Below are 18,857 nucleotides of genomic sequence, written 5' to 3'. Positions count from 1 at the left end.
ACCCTGTAATTAAGCTAACAATAATGCAGATACATTTCAAATATGATACTTAAGAACACCTAATTGGAAAATTTGAATTGTTTAATGAGTGTGAAAGGTAGAGTTTTATGCACCTGCACTAATAATTATGGTTAAATGATAATGCTGTGTATTTTAATTGCTGCACGAGAAGCAGAGTTCTAAGTGACTTCAGTGTTCAAGAACAAGTTTGATCCTGTTCCCTTTTACTTCATCTTATTTGTTACATGAAGGGAGGTAGATTTCAGGTGGGTAGGAAGAGGAAGGGAATCTTTTAGTCTCAGTTGATCCATGGGCAGAATTGTGCAGGATCTGACCTGTTGCTGCAGTGGCCATACGTGTGGGTTGAACATAACAAGCTTGTCCATTCTGCCCATGAACCGTGTGGGTTTTCTGCAGTGCTCCGGTTTCCTCCCACAGTCCAAAGACCTAATTGGTCACTGTAAATTGTTCGGCAGAGTTAGTGTTAAACAGGTGGGTTGCAGAGTGGGGTGTCTCGTCGGGCTGCTGTATCCTGAAATAAATAAATAACAATGAGCACCAGTAACAGCTCTATTTTTTTTCGTCATCTTGTAGATGAGTACATGTGAACAAATCACAAACAACTTTGGAATACAAAAGGCATTATATAGGCATGAACAGTGGCATCTTTATTGGCAGCAGTATGCTGCAACAGGGCTTTGTTTGTTCTGCTACAGTTTGAATCAGTCTCTCCGCCTTGGATACCAACTCCAGCCTGTGCGGAACAGACAAGGAACGTGCATAAAGCAGTCTGATGTGTTTTAGGGTGCAGAGACCGTGCGTGGACTGCTGGACATAGCGAAGCAGGCAATACCTTCAGCGTACTGGTATACCACCCCAGTGGTACTGAAAGCAACGGCAGGACTACGACTGCTTCCCAAGCAGAAAGCACAAGCTCTGCTATTGGAGGTATGATCTTTGAGTGAGACTGCAGAACTGACACAGTATGTACTTGTGATTGTATGGAAGGTGGGGATGGGGCGTGGAATCTGCTACGTAGTGTCACTCTGTTTGGTATACACACAGTACACTCAGCATCTTTATTAGGTAGCTGCTGTATCTAATAAAGTGGTCACTAAGTGTCTGTTTGTGGTCTTCCTCCCATGGTCCATTTCAAGTTTCGACGTGTACTCAATACTCTCATTTATGAAGGCCAACGTGCCAGAAGTTTTCTGTACGACCCTATCTGCCTGTGAAGGTTATTTGAGTTACTGTCGCCTTCCTGTCAGCTTGAACCAACCTGGCCATTCTGTTCTGACATCTCTCATTAAAAAGGCATTATTGCCCACAGAACTGCCACTCACTGGGTGTGCATTGTTTCTCGTACCACTCTCTGTGAACTTTAGAGACTGTTGTGTGTGAAAACCCCAGGAGATCAGTTTTGTGATCCTCAAACCACCCTGCCTGGCAGCAACAATCATTCCACGGTGAAAGTCACTTGGATCACATTTCTTCCCCATTCTGATGTTTGTAGGATAAAAGGCTTTGCAAATGATTCAAGATTGACAGTGAAAGGAAGACTACAGGAAGATATGGGTGGTCTTAATTGGGCAGAAAATGGCAAGAGTTGATGGATAGCAAGGGGTGGTGGTGGAGAGGTGTTACCGATTGGAGTTCTGTCATCAGTGATGTTCTGTAAGGGTCAGTGTTGAGACATCTACTGTTTGTACTAATGAACTGGGCAAAAGTGTAGGTATTCTGATTAGTACATTTGCAAATGAGACAATTATTTGTAGATTTGTGGATAGAGAGGCAATTTGTGAAAGGATACAGCTCAATTGGATCAGATAAAAATTTAGTCTGAGGATTAGCAAATGGATGATCTGGACAAAGGTGAAGTGGTGCATTTTGGGACATCAAATACAGGAGAAAAATGACACAACTCTTTGGAGCAGTGACGTACGGAGTGATGACTGTGTACAGTGAGGTACGGAGTGACGACTGTGTACAGTGAGGTACGGAGTGACGACTGTGTACAGTGAGGTACGGAGTGACGACTGTGTACAGTGAGGTACGGAGTGATCACTGTGTACAGTGAGGTACGGAGTGACGACTGTGTACTGTGAGGTACGGAGTGACAGCTGTGTACAGTGAGGTCTGGAGTGACAACGGTATACAGTGAGGTCCGGAGTGATGACTGTGTACAGTGAGGTACGGAGCGACGGCCGTGTACAATGAGGTACGGAGTGACGACTGTGTACTGTGAGGTACGAAGTGACAGCTGTGTACAGTGAGGTACGGAGTGACAACAGTGTACAGTGAGGTACGGAGTGATCTTGGATGCAAGTCCGTCCCTCCCCGAAAGTGACAACTGAAGTGGGTGGTAAAGAAATCATATGGCATACTTGTCTTCATTCAGGCATTGAGTATAAAAGCTGGCTAGACATGATGAGCAGTGTAAGACTTCGGTTAGGCTATATTTGCAATATTGTGTGCAATTCTGGTTGCTGCGTTCAAGATAAGGATGTGGGAACTTTGAACTGGGTGCTGAAGAGGCTCTCCAGGACATTGCTTGGTTTAGAGTGATTCACCATGAGGAGAGATTGGACAAACTTGGATTGTTTTCTATGCAGCACCAGGGGCTGAGGGGGAGCTTTATAAAAGTATATAAAATTTTGAGAGGTGTGGATAGTGTAAATGGTAAAAATATTTTTCCTAGGATGGAAATGTCAAATCCTAGAGGCCATAGGTGTGAAGGAGGGGAAATTTTCAAGGAAATTTTTGGGGCGTGTTGTACAGGTGCAGCCAAGGGAAGTGGCAAAAGCAACAATTAAGAGATTTATGTAGACACATGAACAGGCAGGGAATAGAGGGACAAGAACCTGGTGCAAGCAGGTGGGATTAGTTTGCAGATGAGCTGATGATGTCTTTCTGGGGAGAAGGGCCTGTCCTGTGCAGCACTGCCATGAGTTCTAGATTCTATAAATTGGACATGGACAACTGTGGCAAGAAGCACTTTTGGCAGAAAACAACCATCTCCAATAAGGGAATCTAGTCACCACGTCCAGCAAGGGTATCTATTGCCAAGCAAAGGCGTTACTGGCATTGAGTCCCACAGCTGACCTGCCACCGTTAACCATTTGCATGCCATAGTGATAAGAGCAAATCAGAGGCTAGGTATCCTGTGGTGAGTGAATCTTCTATTGACAGCACAAGTCTTTCCACAATCTACAAGGCATAAATCACAAGTAGAGCCATTACCTCACAATGCCAGTGATCGAGGCTCAGTTTAGCTGGGTGTCGGACTTCCTAACCAACAGGGCTCAGATAGTCAGGATGCACAACCACTCCTCCTTCCCCATTATCCTTAACACAGGAGTTCCCCCCCCGCCAACCAGGGCTGTATGCTGAGCCTGTTACTATACACTCTGCTCACACACGATTGCATGGCCTAACACCCAAATAATCACATTGTCACGTTCACTGATGACACGACAGTGGTGGGGTTCATCACCAACAACAATAAGTCTGCCTTCAGAGGGGTGGTAGGAGAGTTCTTGGTCTGGTGCCAGGCAAATAACCTGTTCTTCCATGTAAACAAGACAAAGGAGGTGTTTATCAAATTCAGAAGAACTCTCAGCAGTCACACCCTCTTTACATTGGTGACAGAGCAGTTTGAAACTGCCGGGAGTGCACATCTCACAGAACCGCTCATGGTCCCAGAACATATCACACACAGTCAGGAAAGCTCACCAGTGCATCTACTTTCTGATGAGAGCTGGACGACGTACATCCATACTCCTGTCATTTTACAGATGCACAGTGGAGAGCATCCTATCAAGTTGCATGACTGCATGGTACAGAAACTTCACTGCAGCAGACAGGAAGGCTCAACAACTGCTCGTCAAAATTGCCCGATGCGTCACAGGCACCAAGGCCATCAAGGACGTTGATACAGAAAAGGGCCAGTAACATCAAGAAGGATCTTTCCCACCCTCCCTGCCTGCTAATTGTCTATTTGTCTCACTCCCATCAGGGAGGAGGCTGTATAGCATCCACGTCAGAACTACCAGACTCAAAAAGTTACTTTCCCCAAGCAGTAAAGCTAGACAACACTTATATCCACGAACCCATCCTGCCACACCCCAGTATTTCATGATACTGTGTAGCGTGGAAGAACAGGAAGACTTTGGAATGTATGAATAGATATCCTTAAAGATAGCAATTGAGGATTTGAATGTATGCTGTGTTGATAGGTGTTGCTGGGATTATAAAATCTATGATGAAATATTGCATAAACTAGGGTTGTTTCAGAGGCAACTGAGGAGAGAGATAGATTGAATGTAACTGGTAGAAGAATTAAAGGGAAGATAAGGTAAAACGTTTCTACCCAGAGAATGGTGGTAGCGTTGAACTCGCTGCCTGAAAGACAGAAACAGAACTAGGTTGAAGACCCATAACCAGGAGGTTTCAGAATGTATGTGCCTTTTGGCCCACCATATCCGTGCCAACCTCTTCACCCATCCACACTAATCCAATTTTTTTTTGCTTTGAGAATGTATTCTTTTATGCCTTGCCTGTTTAAAAGTAGGTAAAGTTCTTCTCAATTGTACTAGTTGTATCTGACTCCACTACCTCTTGTGGTGAGTGTTCTAGAAACCGTCCACTCTCTGTGCAAAATGTTTCCCTCAAAACCCCTTCCTCTCACCTTCAACCTATGTCTCTGGTTTTTGATGCCCAGCCATGAGGGAACATTTTGCAGGGTATGAAGAAGAGTTGTATAAAATCCTAAGATTGTTTTCTCTGTCTAGATCCAGGAACTTTTTAAGGAATCCCCTTTCCTTGTTCCAGATGACTGTGTTAGTATAATGAACGGTACATATGAAGGTCAGTACCAAAATTCATGTATTCTGTTACAATGCAGCGGATGTGTATCTGTAATAGCGATTAATGATGAAGTATCAACTGAAACTGAAAGAGTTCTTTGTGATTCATGTACAAGTTTAGTGAAGGGTGCAATAACAATGTTGCATAACGATAATCTCTAAATCTCACTGTTGCTTAAATTATTTGCATTGTTTAAATTACTTGTGATATGTTAGGTTTTACATCTGTAATGGGCATGAAACCACACCTTTTAAATGACTTGTTGGTTAAAATTTGTTTTCTGATCTTGCTTAAATTGAGTTCTAATGCATCGTTAGTGGAATTGTATCAAGGGGATCATTAGTTCCTTATACTTAAGCTTATTTTAAGATCTAGCATTTGGGCGAGCCACAAGAAAACATTCTTCTCCTGACCTCTCCTACCATCATGGACCTGATTTGAGATGTAAACTTTGTGCTTTGTTTGCAAATTGCAGGCTGAGGTCTTCTGACCTAATTGTTTCCTTGATGTTGTGTTGCCACAGCTGCGTGGGTGGCCTTTTAGCTCTCCATCCTCATTTTTCCTGCATCCATTTTGTTTTTCATCTGGTTCCTGGAGCACTTTAGTTTATAAGATTTTTTTTAAAGTAGCTCTGTTTCCCGCATGTACATTGAAACATGAAGTAAAATGCCTTGTTTGCATCAGTGACTAGCACTGCCTGAAGCCAGTGTCAACATGCTTCTGGCACCAACAGAGCATGCCCACAACTTGCCCTTACTAAACTGTACGGCTTTGGAATATGGCAGGAAACCAGAGCACCTGGAGGAAACCCACCACAGTTATAGGGAACACACACAAAATGCTGGAGGATCTGAGCAGGCCAGGCAGCATCTATGGAAAAGAGTACAGTTGACGTTTTGGGCCAAAACCCTTCAGCAGGAAGGCTGAAGGGAAACATGCTGACTCCTTACAGACATGGCCGAAGTTGAACCCTGATTGCTGGTGTTCTAAAGTGTTATTAGCTACTGTGCCAGTGCCTTCTGATACAATGTAAGATTTGTTATTTCCCTATTACAAATACTCATGTGGCTCTTGTCACTCACAGTGCTGGACACATCCTTTCATGTAGTAATGTTAACATCAAGCTCTGGAACTGGTTGGTTAATTGTATAATATTTTTCTTGAGAAGAACTAATTGGTGACATTTCATTCATGGACTGCTTTGCTTTTGTGCATCTGACCTGTCTTTCTCCAGTCACTCATTTGTCTTTGGTGATGGGAAGATTCCAGCAATTTGAAACAAAAACCCTACCCCATTCTTTAGCTTCAAGTAAGGATGTGTGAGAAGAAGCAATGGAAAGATAAATAATGAGCAATGAATGAAAAATAAACATTCAAAGACACCTCTAGTTCCACACTGGGGTCTACTCCCAGCTCTCCTGATTCCTCTACTAACAATTTTGAGAGGATCTTTTTCTAAAAGATCCTCTTATCAAAAAGGCTCAGCAGAGGTTGTATTTCCTACGTCAACTCAGGAAGTACAATCTGCCTCAGGAGCTGCTGATTCAATTCTATTCAGGAATAATCCAGTCTGTTCTCTGTTCATCCATCACTGTCTGGTTTGGATCAGCTACCAAACAAGACAAGAATAGACTCCAAAGAACCGTCAGTGGTGCGGAAAGGATTATTGGTGTGAAGCTGCCCTCGATCCAGGACTTATATGCATCTAGAGTCAGGAAGCGAGCAAGCAGCATTATTGTAGACCCATCACACCCTGGACATCACCTGTTCCACCTCCTTCCTTCTGGTAGACGCTTTAGATCACTGTAGGCCAGGACAAATAGGTACAAGAACAGTTTCTTTCCGTATGCCACCAGTCTTATGAACACTTGAATTTTAGTCTATTATAAATCAAGTCCACCTGTACATTCAATGAGGTGGACCTCATTGTATATAATTTATGATTATTTGCACTATTGTTTTGTTTGCTTTTAATTCTGTACAGTGAGAGCTCAGGGAAACCGGCATCAAGTTCCCTGTATGTGTCCTCGTACTTGGCGATAATAAAGGATTCTGATTCTGAACTCCAAGCTTGGATAGGTTGAAATTCCCTCCCTTTGGAAGTACCTTAGAGCAGATTATTTCAGATCAGTCCAGTTTGGATTAATTTTATTACCACGTACAATGAAATGCATCACCTGTGTTAATAACCAATACAACCTAGGGATGTGCTGTGAGTAGCCCACAAGTGTGGCCACACATTCTAGCACCAACATAGCATGCTCACAATGTTCAGCATAACAATGCAAGCAACAGCAACAACAAATCCAGACAGCAAACCAAACCCCGTTCCTCCCACACACACAATCTTTCAACCCTGGGCCTCTGACTACCAGTGGACTCCCAGACTCACAACATCAGCCCTCCGACTTCCCTAGTGGGCTCACAGAATCAGCGCTTCGATCCTCCATATAAGTTCTATTCTCTGGTCACTGATTGCACAACCACCACGAACGGAACCAGATTGTTCACAAGTTGGTGTGTTACAATGCCTATAAAATGTATTCACCACGCCCCCCCCCCCCCAGAGGTTTTCATGTTTTATTCTTTTACAACATCAAATCACAGTGGACTTAATTTGGCATTTTTGAAACTGATCAACAGGAAAAGTACTATTGCCAGTTAGCTGGTTGAAGACATCATACAGAAGGTTAGTAGACAAGTTAAGAATTGCAGGGAAAGGCATATCTTCCTGATTAGAAGATATTTTATTAACTTTATGGGAATATGGTGAACATACTGCCTTTCCATTACCAATAATATTGACCTTGCCTCTGATAGCCACATCCTATAAAATTAATAAATAACTATTAAAATATATTTTAATTGGTGTCTTTTGTGTATATCTTACTTTTTGTACTAGTCTTTATTTCATGAGTTCAGCCACCTGGGCTTCAAATTCTGAAACTACCTCCTTTAACTTCTCCTGCCTTAAAACTTTCTCTTTAACAATGATTTAGTAATTTCTCTTCATCTCAAGGCAAGGCTGTTCTGCGTATTTTGAAATTAATCACAAGGGATGGGATGGTGTTTCCTGTCCATGCTTTGAGTTTGGTCAAACTTTTCCATGAGAGTTTTCTCCCTCTTGCCGTGTTAATCCACAGGATCTCACATTCCTGCTGCTTTCTTTGAGTTCAAGGTCTCTGTATGTGCTTGAGCAGGTCGGTGGTAGGAAGGAGCAGGGCTTATTTCAGCTGTTATTTTGTTGCTTCTCCCCTTCCGTGTTGTTGGGCCAAAGATTGCGGACACCGGAATGTGTAACAACACTTGTGGGCTGCCCCCATCACATCACGGGGCTGAGTTCACTGTTAACACAGATGATAAATTTCACTGTATGTTTCAATATATGTGTGATAAATTAATTTGAGTATGATCATCTTTAGCTTGCTGTTGATCCTTGTGCTCCATGTTTCTTCTTGGGTGCATATTGGCATGGTGCTGTTGTGATGATAAACTGGTAGCATGGAATTTTACTCTCATTAAGGAATGGACCATGACCTGGGTCTTGTTCGCTGTTCTCATGTGAATAGAACCTTTGAGACTAAATAATTTGGAATGTCATAACTGAAATACAAAATATGTGTAGTTAAGGTGATTATCATTTCACAGGTTATTCTTGCAGAGGCTCATAGTAATGAACAGCAAACACATTAACTTCTATAAATCCTAAATGGACGTTGAACCTGTGAACACTACCTCACTTTTTAAATATATATAATTTCTGTTTTTGCACAATCTATTCAATATACATATACTGCAATTGATTTACTTATTTATTTTTTTTTTCTTTTTTCTTCTGTATTATGTATTGCATTGAGCTGCTACTGCTAAGTTAACAAATTTCACGACAAATGCCAGTGATAATAAACCTGATTCTGATTCTAAATCACTGTTAAAATAATGTTCACTTGGACAAAGGAAGGCTAGCTATTTGGGTGGTTTCATACTTTTTTTTTGAGTTGAGTGATTGAGCCAAATTCATACCCTTGTCTTGATAACTTCATGTTTCAGGTTTTAATAGAACTTTGTGTACTGGCATCGCCAAACACTGTCCTTCAGTTCCTCAATGATTGTTTTCATTACTTTGTTTATGAAAATGAACTTGGAATGGATTCCACTAAATACTGGCTTCAAACTTTGGATTGAATTACTCTATCAGAGCTTTTTGGTATCATGTAACACAGATCCTTTGAAGGAACAGGTCCATTGTTCTAATTCCCCACTCTTGCTGTGTAAGTCTTTTTCTCTCTATCAAAAAGTGAACAATTTTTTGAGAATTAACTACTTGAATAATCCCTCTGTCATCAAATTTCTGAATGGACACCATCCTTCATATTTGTATTCTAGATGACTGGAATTGATTTATTGTTGTCACACATACTGAGATACGGTGTTTTGTTTGCTTGCCTCCAGACATATCAAACCGTACATCAGTACATTGAGATAGTACAAAAGGGAAGGAAAAACAATGCAGAATAAAGTGTTGCAGTTGTAAAGTGCAGTGCAGATAGACACAATACAAGGGCCATGACGAGGTAGACTGAGAGGTCAAGAGTTGATATTTAGCATATAATATTTTGAATGAAATGGATAACTCCTCTCTTACCCACTTCCCCCACCCCTAACATTCTTGTTAATCATACTTATGGAAATTATGGGTGTACCTAACCTGGAGGGAAGTCTGGCCGAGGGTTCAATGGGACATTATAGAAAAGGAATTCTTCATAAGATCAAGAATGAGCTAAGTGCACTCTACAATTATATTAAATATTTACAGGTGCTTAAATAAGTTAACGGCTGTCTCATGGCTCATAAAGTTATTGCCGTGTGAGGGGGAAGAAAAGACTATAGTAATCCAGTGTGTCCTGGACATGAATCGAAAGAAAAGACTGAACTGTCAGGGGTGGAGAACTGCTTTACATTTTAAAGTTTGCCTGGTTTTTGAAAGCCACTTTAATGTGAATTTTGAATGTGCTGATTGTTCCATTTGGTTTATTTTTACAGGAATTTTAGCTTGGATCACAATAAACTTCTTGACTGGTATGCTTGCATTTTTTTAAAATATATCTTTATTTTCCTGTTGCAATCGTTGTTTTAACTATAGGGAATAATTCTGGCTTGGAATTTCTTTCTAGAAGTGTTTCAGCTTCTTTATTCTGTAATGTTTAGAATCACTGTTCATGGCTGTTTATTGCCATAAATCTATGAAATATTAATCTTTCACGATTTAGTAAAAGTAAAAAATGCAAATGCCTGCAATTGATTTCCGACAGAAGTTTTATCAGTCTCCAAGCTTTGAGGATCACACAGTCCTTGTTAAATAATTGATTTTCTACATCAATATTCTGTACATCAGCATAAAGCACAGCAGGACACGCTGTCTTCTCATTGCTACCTTCAAGGAGGAGGTACAAGCACCTGCAGATGCACACTCAGCATTTTAGGAACAGCGCCTTTCCCTCTGCCATTAGATTTCTGAATGGACAATGAACCAATGTATACTCACTTCACTTTTTTTTTCTCCTTTTTGCTTTTTTTTGCACCTCTTATTAAAAAAGATATGTATATACAGTGTGTATATATGTGTCTATATATGTATATATGTGTGCAAGTAATATATATGTATTTCTTATTGCAATTCATAGTTTTTCTTTTAGCAATATGTATTGCAATGTAGTGTTGCCACAAAAGTATTTTCACTACATATGTCAATGATATTAAATCTTATTCTGAATCTTCAGAAGATATGAATTCATTTTGTCCTTTCCCCATTTGTCATACATATTCTAGCATGTGACCCAGTGCATTAGAACTCCGTAATCATGGCAGAATAGTGAATCGCAGAGAGGACAACAGCTTCCCCCCCCCACTGCTATCAGATTATTGAACTGACTTGAAAATCCCTATCATTACCTCTGACTATACTGGGCTATATTTCTTTTCCTCCCTCTCAATTTGCAAGATGTCATTGTTTATTTTGATGTTTATTTTTGTGCCTGTGCAAGTTATGTATAGTTTATGTATACTTAATTTTACATTAAATTTGTCATGTTTACAAATATGAAGTAATTTCTGGATTTAGCCTGAGGGTGATAGAGCTGTGGTATTCATTGCCACAAACAGCTGTGGTTGCCTAGTCATGTTGCATATTTAAAGTGGAGGTTGATCAGTACAACATTAGTGAGGGCATCAAAATTACAGGGAGAAGGCAGAAATGGGTTGAGAAGGAAAACAAAGCAGGCATAATTGAATGGCAGACGGACTCTGTGGTCTGAATGATGCCACACAGCTCTTTGGCTCATAGGGAGAATGAGGAGGTGATAGATAGGAGCTACAGGGAGGCAGTCATTCCTAAGGCAGGTAGCTGGGTGACTGTCAGGAGAGGGAAAGGAAATAGAAAGCCAGTGCAGAGTACCCCTGTGGCCGTTCCTCTGAGTAACGAGAGTACCAGTTTGGATGCTGCTGGGGGGAGATGGTGGAATGACCTACTAGGGAAAAGCTGCAGCCACCAGGTTTCTGGCACTGAGTCAGGTTCTGCAGTTCAGACTGGAAGGTGGGAGAAAAGGAGTGCAGTAGTGATGGGGGATTCCATGTCAGAGGAGTAGACAGATTCTGCAGATGTGAAATAGTCACCTGGGTGGTATTTTGCCTCCCAGGTGCCAAGGTCAGGGATGTCTCAGATCAGGCCCGCAGCATTCTAAAGCATCTGGATGTCATGATACATACACGACATAAGTAGGATGAGATCCTGGAGAAGGAATATATAGAGTTGGGTAGAAAGCTGAAAAGCAGGACCTCCACTGTGGTATTCTCTGCATTGCTACCTGTACCATTCACCAGTGAGGGTAAGAATAGCATGACTTGGCAGATGAGTGTATGGCTGAGGAAATGGTGCAGGGAGCAGGTTTTCACATGGCTGGATTACTGGGATCTCTGCTGCGGAAAGTATGGTATGACCAGTACAAAAAAAAAGACAGGTTACACCCGAACTCAAAGGAGACCAATATCCTTGTGGGTGGGTTTGCTAGTGCTGTTGGGGAGGGTTTAAGCAGATTTGGTGAGGGCATGGGAACCAGAATCATAGGGTTGAGGATGGGGCAGATAGTATACAAGTAGATACGGTGTGTAGTTTAGAAAGGATAAGAACTTAACTTCCAACATGGGGACAAAATTGAAAAGGGTGATGAATACAGGACTGAAGATGTTAGATTTGAATGTACATTCTATACAGTGGTGCTAGGAAGTTTGTGACCCTGTAGAATTTTCTCCATTTCTGCATAAATATGACCTAAAATGTGATCAGATCTTTTAAGTCCTAAAACTAGTTAAAGAGAACCCAGTTAAGTAAGTAACACAAAAACATTATACTTATTTATTCATTGAGAAAAAATAGTCCAATATTACATGTATTTGTTGGAAAAAGTAGGTGAATCTTCGGGGTAATGCCTTCTACAAAAGCTGTTTTGAGTCAGGTGTCTTAATCAATAAGATGAGATTGGGGGTATGGGTTGTAGAGGTGTCCTGTCCTATATTTTATATATACCTGTTTTATATGTATATTGGCATTTTTGATACTGTGTTGTTTAGTTTACTAATAAACACCTTTAGTTACAGTCCACCAGACTCCAACGTATCAGTCCATTTCTGCTGGTCTGTTAACCCAGTTACGGGGTATGTAACAAAACAGAATGCAATATAGCTTTTTAAGAGTAACGTGGTTGAGACCGCTAGGAAGAAGGCAATTCTGGATGGGTGTTGCATAATGAACCAGATTTGATAAGAGAACCCTTGGGAAGCGGTATCATAACATGATAGAATTCACACTGCAATTTGAAAGGGAAAGGCTAAAATTTGATGTATTAGTATTACAAAGGGAAATACAGAAACATGAAAGAAGAGGTGGCCAAAGTTGAGTGGAAGGGAATATTGCTTTCTTGAATTGTCAGAAGGTCTTTGACAAAGTCATAGTCATAGAATAGTACAGCACAATACATCTTGCTCATGCCGGATCATTTGAACTACAAACTTCTGCTGCATATGAGGCTGCTAAATAAAATAAAGGCCTATGGTATTTCATTCTATGGCAGGAGGCAAAGAGTGAAAATAAATGGGGTCTTTTCTGGTTGGCTGCCAGTGATTAATAGTATTGGGAACACAACATTATATGTCAATGATTTGGATGACAGAACTGACAGCCTTGTAGCAAAGTCTGCGGATGATACAAAGATGGGGGAAGGTAGTGCTGAGGAAACGTGGAGTCTGCTGAAGGACCCAGACAGATTGGGAGAAAGGGCAAAGAAACTTCAGATGGAATATAGTGTAGGGGAATGCATGGTCTTGTACTTCGGTAGAAAGAAAAAAAATGTAGACTATTTTCTAAATGGGGTGAAGTGCAAAGAAACTTGGGAGTCCTTGCGTAGGACTCCATAAAAGTTAAGTTGCAGGTTGAGTCAAGGGTAAGGAAGGCAAATGCAATATTAGCATTCATTTCAAGAGGACTAGAATATAAAAGCAAGGATATTATGGTGAAGATTTGTAAGGCATTTAATTAGATCACACTTGGAGTATTGTGAACAATTTTGGGTCCCTTATCCAAGAAGGGATGCACTGGCATTGGAGAGAGTCCAGAGGAGGTTTCCAATAATGATCCTGGGATTGAAAAGTTTAATGTATGAGGAGTGTTTGATGGTTCTAAACCTGTATTCATTAGCGTTGAGAAGAATGGGTGGGTGGGCGGGGGGGCTCTCATTGAAACCTATCAAATATTGAAAGGCCTAGATAGAGTGGACATGGAGAGGATGTTTCCTTTTGTAGGGGAGTCTAGGAACAGAGTGCACAGCCTCAGAACAGAAGGACGTCTCTTTAGAACAGATGAAGAGGAATTTCTTGAGCCAGAGAGTGGTGAATCTGTGGAATTCATTGCCACAGATGACTGTGGAAGCCTAGTCACTAGGTATATTTAAAGTGGAAATTGATAGGTTCTTGTTTAGTCAGGGCATCAAAGATTATGGAGAGAAGGCAGGAGAATGAGTTTGAGTGTGATAATAGACATGAAAATCTGCAGATGTTGGAAATCCAAGCAACATACACAAAATGCTGGAGGAACTCTGCAGGCCAAACAACATCTTTGGGGGGGGGAGGGGCAGAGGTAAATAGTCGACATTTCAGGCCAAGATCCTTCATGAAGGGTTTCAGCCGGAAACGTAAATTGTTGAGTTCCTCCAGCATCTTGTGTGTATGCTGAGAGTGATAATAAATCGGCCCGAAACATTGACTGTTCATTTCTAAAGATGCTGCCCAACCTGCTGAGTTCCTCCAGCGTGTTGTGCGTGTTGCTTTGACCCCAGCACCTGCAGAGTATTTTGTGTTTGTGATAATAAGTCGGCCATGATTGAATGGTGGACTAGATTAAATGGTCTGTTTGACCTAATTCTACTCTTTTGTCTTGTGGTCTAGAGATCTCTTCCCCTTTACCCTAAATTTTTATCCTCTGGTTTTATCTATCGCTGATATAGGGCAAAGTTTACTGTGGTCTCTCCTAGCTATATCTCTAATTTTTTATAGGTCAATTTATGGAACGCTTTCGCATTCAGTAGAATCTTGTCTGCCTGAGATTTCTTCCAACCCCTCTTAACCTTTCTAATTTTCCTTTTTAAGCACCTCCGTATTCTTCTTATGCTCTTAACAGGCCTCCTCTGTCAGTTGTTCCTATACCTGTTGTAGGCTTCTCTTTTTCCCTTTAATGGGGGGGGGGGGGAGAAATATCAGAGGTAAGGTTTTTACAGTCATCAGTGCATGGAAAGCACGCAAGGGGTAGAGGCAGATACATTAGGGACACTTAAGAGATTCTTAGATAGGAACATGATTATTTTTTTAAAAGGGAGGCTATGTGGGAGGGAAAGGTTAGATTGATCTAGGAGTCAGTTGAAGTTCATCAGAAAATTGTGGGCCAAAGGACTTGTACTGTGTTTGACTGTTTGTTCTGTGCTCTATGTTCAATGGTTCTATTTAATATCAGATAATGTACACAGTATACTAGCTGAATCCTTGCTCTTCACAGACTTCCACAAAACAAAGGGAGAAAAACCCAAAGAATGATAGAACCCCAAGATCCAGCTTCCTCTCTCCCATGCACAAGCAACAGCAAAAGCATTGACCTTCTCCTCCTCATCCCACTTGCTCCAGCAAAAGCATCAGACCACTACCTCCCACCAGCAAGCCCCCAGACTCCCCAATTATGCAACCTTTAATGTTCAGGGTTCCGTGTACTTGTTACCTCTGAGATTTACCCGGCAGGAACACATTGGCCTTAAACTTTTACCATTTCTTTTTTGAATGCCTCCCTCAATGCAAATGTACTTACAGTGCCTATAAAAAGTACTCACCCCCACCCTCACCCCCACCCCCACCCCCGGAAGTTTTCATGTTCTGTTGTTTTACAACACTGAATCACAGTGGATTGAATTTGGCTTTTTTGACACCGATCAACAGAAAAAGTCTCTTTCGTGCCAGGGTGATCTACAGAGTGATCTAAATTGCTTGCAAATATAAAACACAAAATAATTGATTGTATAGGTATTCACCCCCTTCTAGTCACTCATAGTCTTGCATGGTCATTCAGTTTTTGAAAGTAGTCTGCTCTAGGCAGATTTACAGTTGTGCCATATTCTTTCCATTTATTGATCATTGATTTAACTATACTCCGATATTCAGTGACTTGGAAATGTTCTTGTGTCCATCTCCTGACCTGTGGTTTTCAACTCCTTTTCATGGAGTTGCTTGGAGTGTTCTTTTGTCTTTATGGTGTAGCTTTTGGCAGGATACTTACTTAACAGCAGTTGGACCTTCTAGACTGTAGTGTTTTTACTACAATCAATTGAAACACCTTGACTGCACACAGGTCTTCATTTAACTAATTAAATGACTTCTATAACAAATTGTCTACACCAGTGATGATTTAGTATTTCTTATTAAAAGCAGGGTGGATACTTATGCAATCAATTATTTTGTGTTTTATATTTATAATTAATTTAGATCACTTCGTAGAGATCTATTTTCACTTTAACATGAAAGAGCCTTTTTCTTTTGATCAGTGTTTTAAAAAAGGCAAATTAATTCCACTGTGATTCAAAGTTGTAGAACAATAAAACATGAAAACTTCCAAGGGAGGTGAGTACTTTTTATGGGCTCTGTACTTGCAAGTAAATTTTTTACTAGGATGTTACCTGGGTTTCAGCAATTAAGTTACAGAGAAAGGTTGAACAAGTTAGGTCTCTATTCATTGGAGCGTAGAAGGTTGAGGGGGGATTTGATCGAGGTATTTAAAATTTTGAGAGGGATAGATAGAGTTGACGTGAACAGGCTGTTTCCATTGAGAGTAGGGGAGATTCAAACTAGAGGACATGATTTGAGAGTTAGGGGGCAGAAGTTTAAGGGAAACACGAGGGGGTATTTCTTTACTCAAAGACTGATAGCTGTGTGGAATGAGCTTCCTGTAGAAGTAGTAGAGGCTAGTTCAGTTGTGTCATTTAAGGTAAAATTGGATAGGTATATGGACAGGAAAGGAGTGGAGGGTTATGGGCTGAGTGCGGGTAGGTGGGACGAGGTGAGATTAAGGGTTCGGCATGGACTAGGAAGGCCAAGATGCCCTGTTTCCGTGCTGTGATTGTTATATGGTTATATGGTTATAAATGCTCCCAATCCCCTTTTGATAATGAAATTGATCTTATCAAAATTTAAGACTTTTATTACTATCCTTTTCTGTAACTGCTTTAAATTATATATTTGTTTTTATTTCAGATTTATAACTTGTGCAGTATTTTAATTTTATTTGTTCTAGGAAAAATACAAAGTTAAGAACAGATTACTGAAGTTTCATAAACATGGGTTTCTGCAGATGCAGAAAGGGTCTCGGCCTAAAACATTAACTGCTCATTCCTTTCCACGGATACTGTCTGACTTGCTGAGTTCCACCAGCATTTTGTGTGCATTGCTAAAGTTTCTTTTGGAAAATGCAGCTTCCAATCATGCCAAGACCCCATTCTTAAGTATTCCCACTTTCCTCTCCACTTGTAATAATTAAGGGACTCTTAATTATTGGTTTGACAGCGAAGAAAGAAGAATTTTCCAAGAGCGAAACCAGGAAATGAGTATACAACAAGAGTGATTTATCAATTAGCTGAGTTAGTCTCTCAGCAACCTTATGAAACCTGTTATAGAAACATAGAAAATACGTGCAGGAGTAGGCCATTTGCCTAAAAAATCTAGACCTATATAGGGAACTCGTAATTTGCTTTAGTCCAAATGGCCCAGTGAGCCAAATGGCCTCTATTTCCAAAGTATGTTAGAAAAGGAAGATTTCTATCAGCGTCAACACGAGTGAATCTGCAGAAGCTGGAAATAAATAAAAACAGAAAATGCTGGCAGAACTCAGCAGGCCAGACAGCATCTATGGGAGGAGGTAGTGATGACGTTTCGGGCAGAAACCCTTCATCAGGAGTCAATGTCGTCACTACCTCCTCCCATAAAAGTTGTCTGGCCTGCTGAGTTCTGCCAGCATTTTGTGTTTTTATTTCTATCAGCATTTTAGTATGGAAATGTGACTCTCTTTGCATGTTCTTTATAGGCCACTTATACAGTGCGAATGAAAACAGTGTTGGAATCCTGGACTTGGGAGGTGCTTCCACACAGATCACATTCCTTCCTCAGACTGAGGTATGAAAAATATCCAGGACGTAAATCTCAATCAGAAACTACACTCATTGAATCTACCATCTAATATAGTCCTGTTTTAATTACTTCATTCTCCCATCGTCCAACCTGAGTGGCAAATATATCTGGTATGATGGTGATTATTTTTAGTTGCTGAAATGTATGCCACCAGCATTCATAGAACATTAAAGCACAGTACAGACTCTTCTGTCCGTGATGTTGTGCCAACCCTTAAACCTACTATAAGATCAATATAACCCCTCCCTCCTACATCCTTGTGGGCAGGTGACAGAAGTATTTCAACAGAAATACAAGAGAACCATTTATCCCTTAGAGCCACTAGTCCTAGTTCTTAAATCATGTTTGACTTGTGGCTTAACTCCATTTACCAGGCCTTGTCTTATCTTCCACATTGTCTGGTTAACCAAAGATCATTGTAAATCTGAGATTAAAAGGCACCTGAGGCTTAGCCATTTATAAAAGAGAGTTATGGACTTCTACCACCCTCTAAAAGTGTTACCCAATTTTAATCCTGAAAGGCCTGGCCCTAATTTTTAGAATTTCCTTTGGTCCTGGATTTTCAAATAATTGGAACTGGATTCTCTATATGATACTGCCTGTTCATTTTCTTTTTGCTTGACCTGTTAGTCATAAGATTTTCCAGATGTAACTTTTGAATACCCTTGTATAGGTCTGGTAAATCTATGCTACACACTCCAAGTTCAAAATATCCTTCCTTAAGGTTTATTGCTCATGTTATCACCTAACTACTACTTAATCTATGTTAGATCATTTCTATTCCTTTATATTCTGGTCCTCTGTATATAACGGCAACATGCCATTAACTTTAATTATTTTCTGTACCTTTCCTAATTAATTAAATGTCATGAGTCTGAGCTCTAAATTTACTCAGATATACGTAATCTCTTTATCACTTCCTTCTTCATTAATATCCAAAGTAGACAGCATCTTGCTACAGAGCTTACAGTTCTCTTTGTTTTACTGATCAATCTTTATCATTGCCCTCACAAATCCACATAGTAGTAAAACTATATATTGTGTCTGTTGACTAGTGCAGATTTACATATCTGCATTCTGTGTCCCAGTCGGGCTCTCCTATCTTATTCTGATCCTGCACTGATACCAGGTATGACTTTGGTCTTAAGTAGCCAAAAATTCCTTCCACTTTCACATAGCATAAATACAAAGTTCATTGTTATCAAAGTATATATACTATACAC

The 18,857-nt window shown here is 40.5% G+C and overlaps 1 protein-coding gene across 4 annotated transcripts in view; it reads left to right on the top strand.

Moving 5' to 3' along the window:
* The window catches only part of entpd5a (ectonucleoside triphosphate diphosphohydrolase 5a), a 48,905-nt gene that overhangs the window by 10,930 nt on the left and 19,118 nt on the right, over positions 1 to 18,857 (top strand). For 2 of the 4 annotated variants that reach the window (XM_059961902.1, XM_059961895.1), the window contains exons 4-8: positions 805 to 948; positions 4,791 to 4,866; positions 9,910 to 9,945; positions 12,514 to 12,576; positions 17,531 to 17,619. In XM_059961902.1, coding sequence (XP_059817885.1) covers positions 805 to 948; positions 4,791 to 4,866; positions 9,910 to 9,945; positions 12,514 to 12,576; positions 17,531 to 17,619 — 408 coding nt within the window. The remainder of the gene's footprint in view (positions 1 to 804; positions 949 to 4,790; positions 4,867 to 9,909; positions 9,946 to 12,513; positions 12,577 to 17,530; positions 17,620 to 18,857) is intronic. The other 2 variants (XM_059961914.1, XM_059961906.1) reach the window with 1 other exon arrangement.

The sequence above is a fragment of the Hypanus sabinus genome, chromosome 2, assembly GCF_030144855.1.
Source record: "Hypanus sabinus isolate sHypSab1 chromosome 2, sHypSab1.hap1, whole genome shotgun sequence".
Classification (NCBI taxonomy): Eukaryota; Metazoa; Chordata; class Chondrichthyes; order Myliobatiformes; family Dasyatidae; genus Hypanus; species Hypanus sabinus.
Note: the sequence above shows the minus strand (reverse complement) of the source record. Positions and strands in the feature narration are given on the sequence as shown.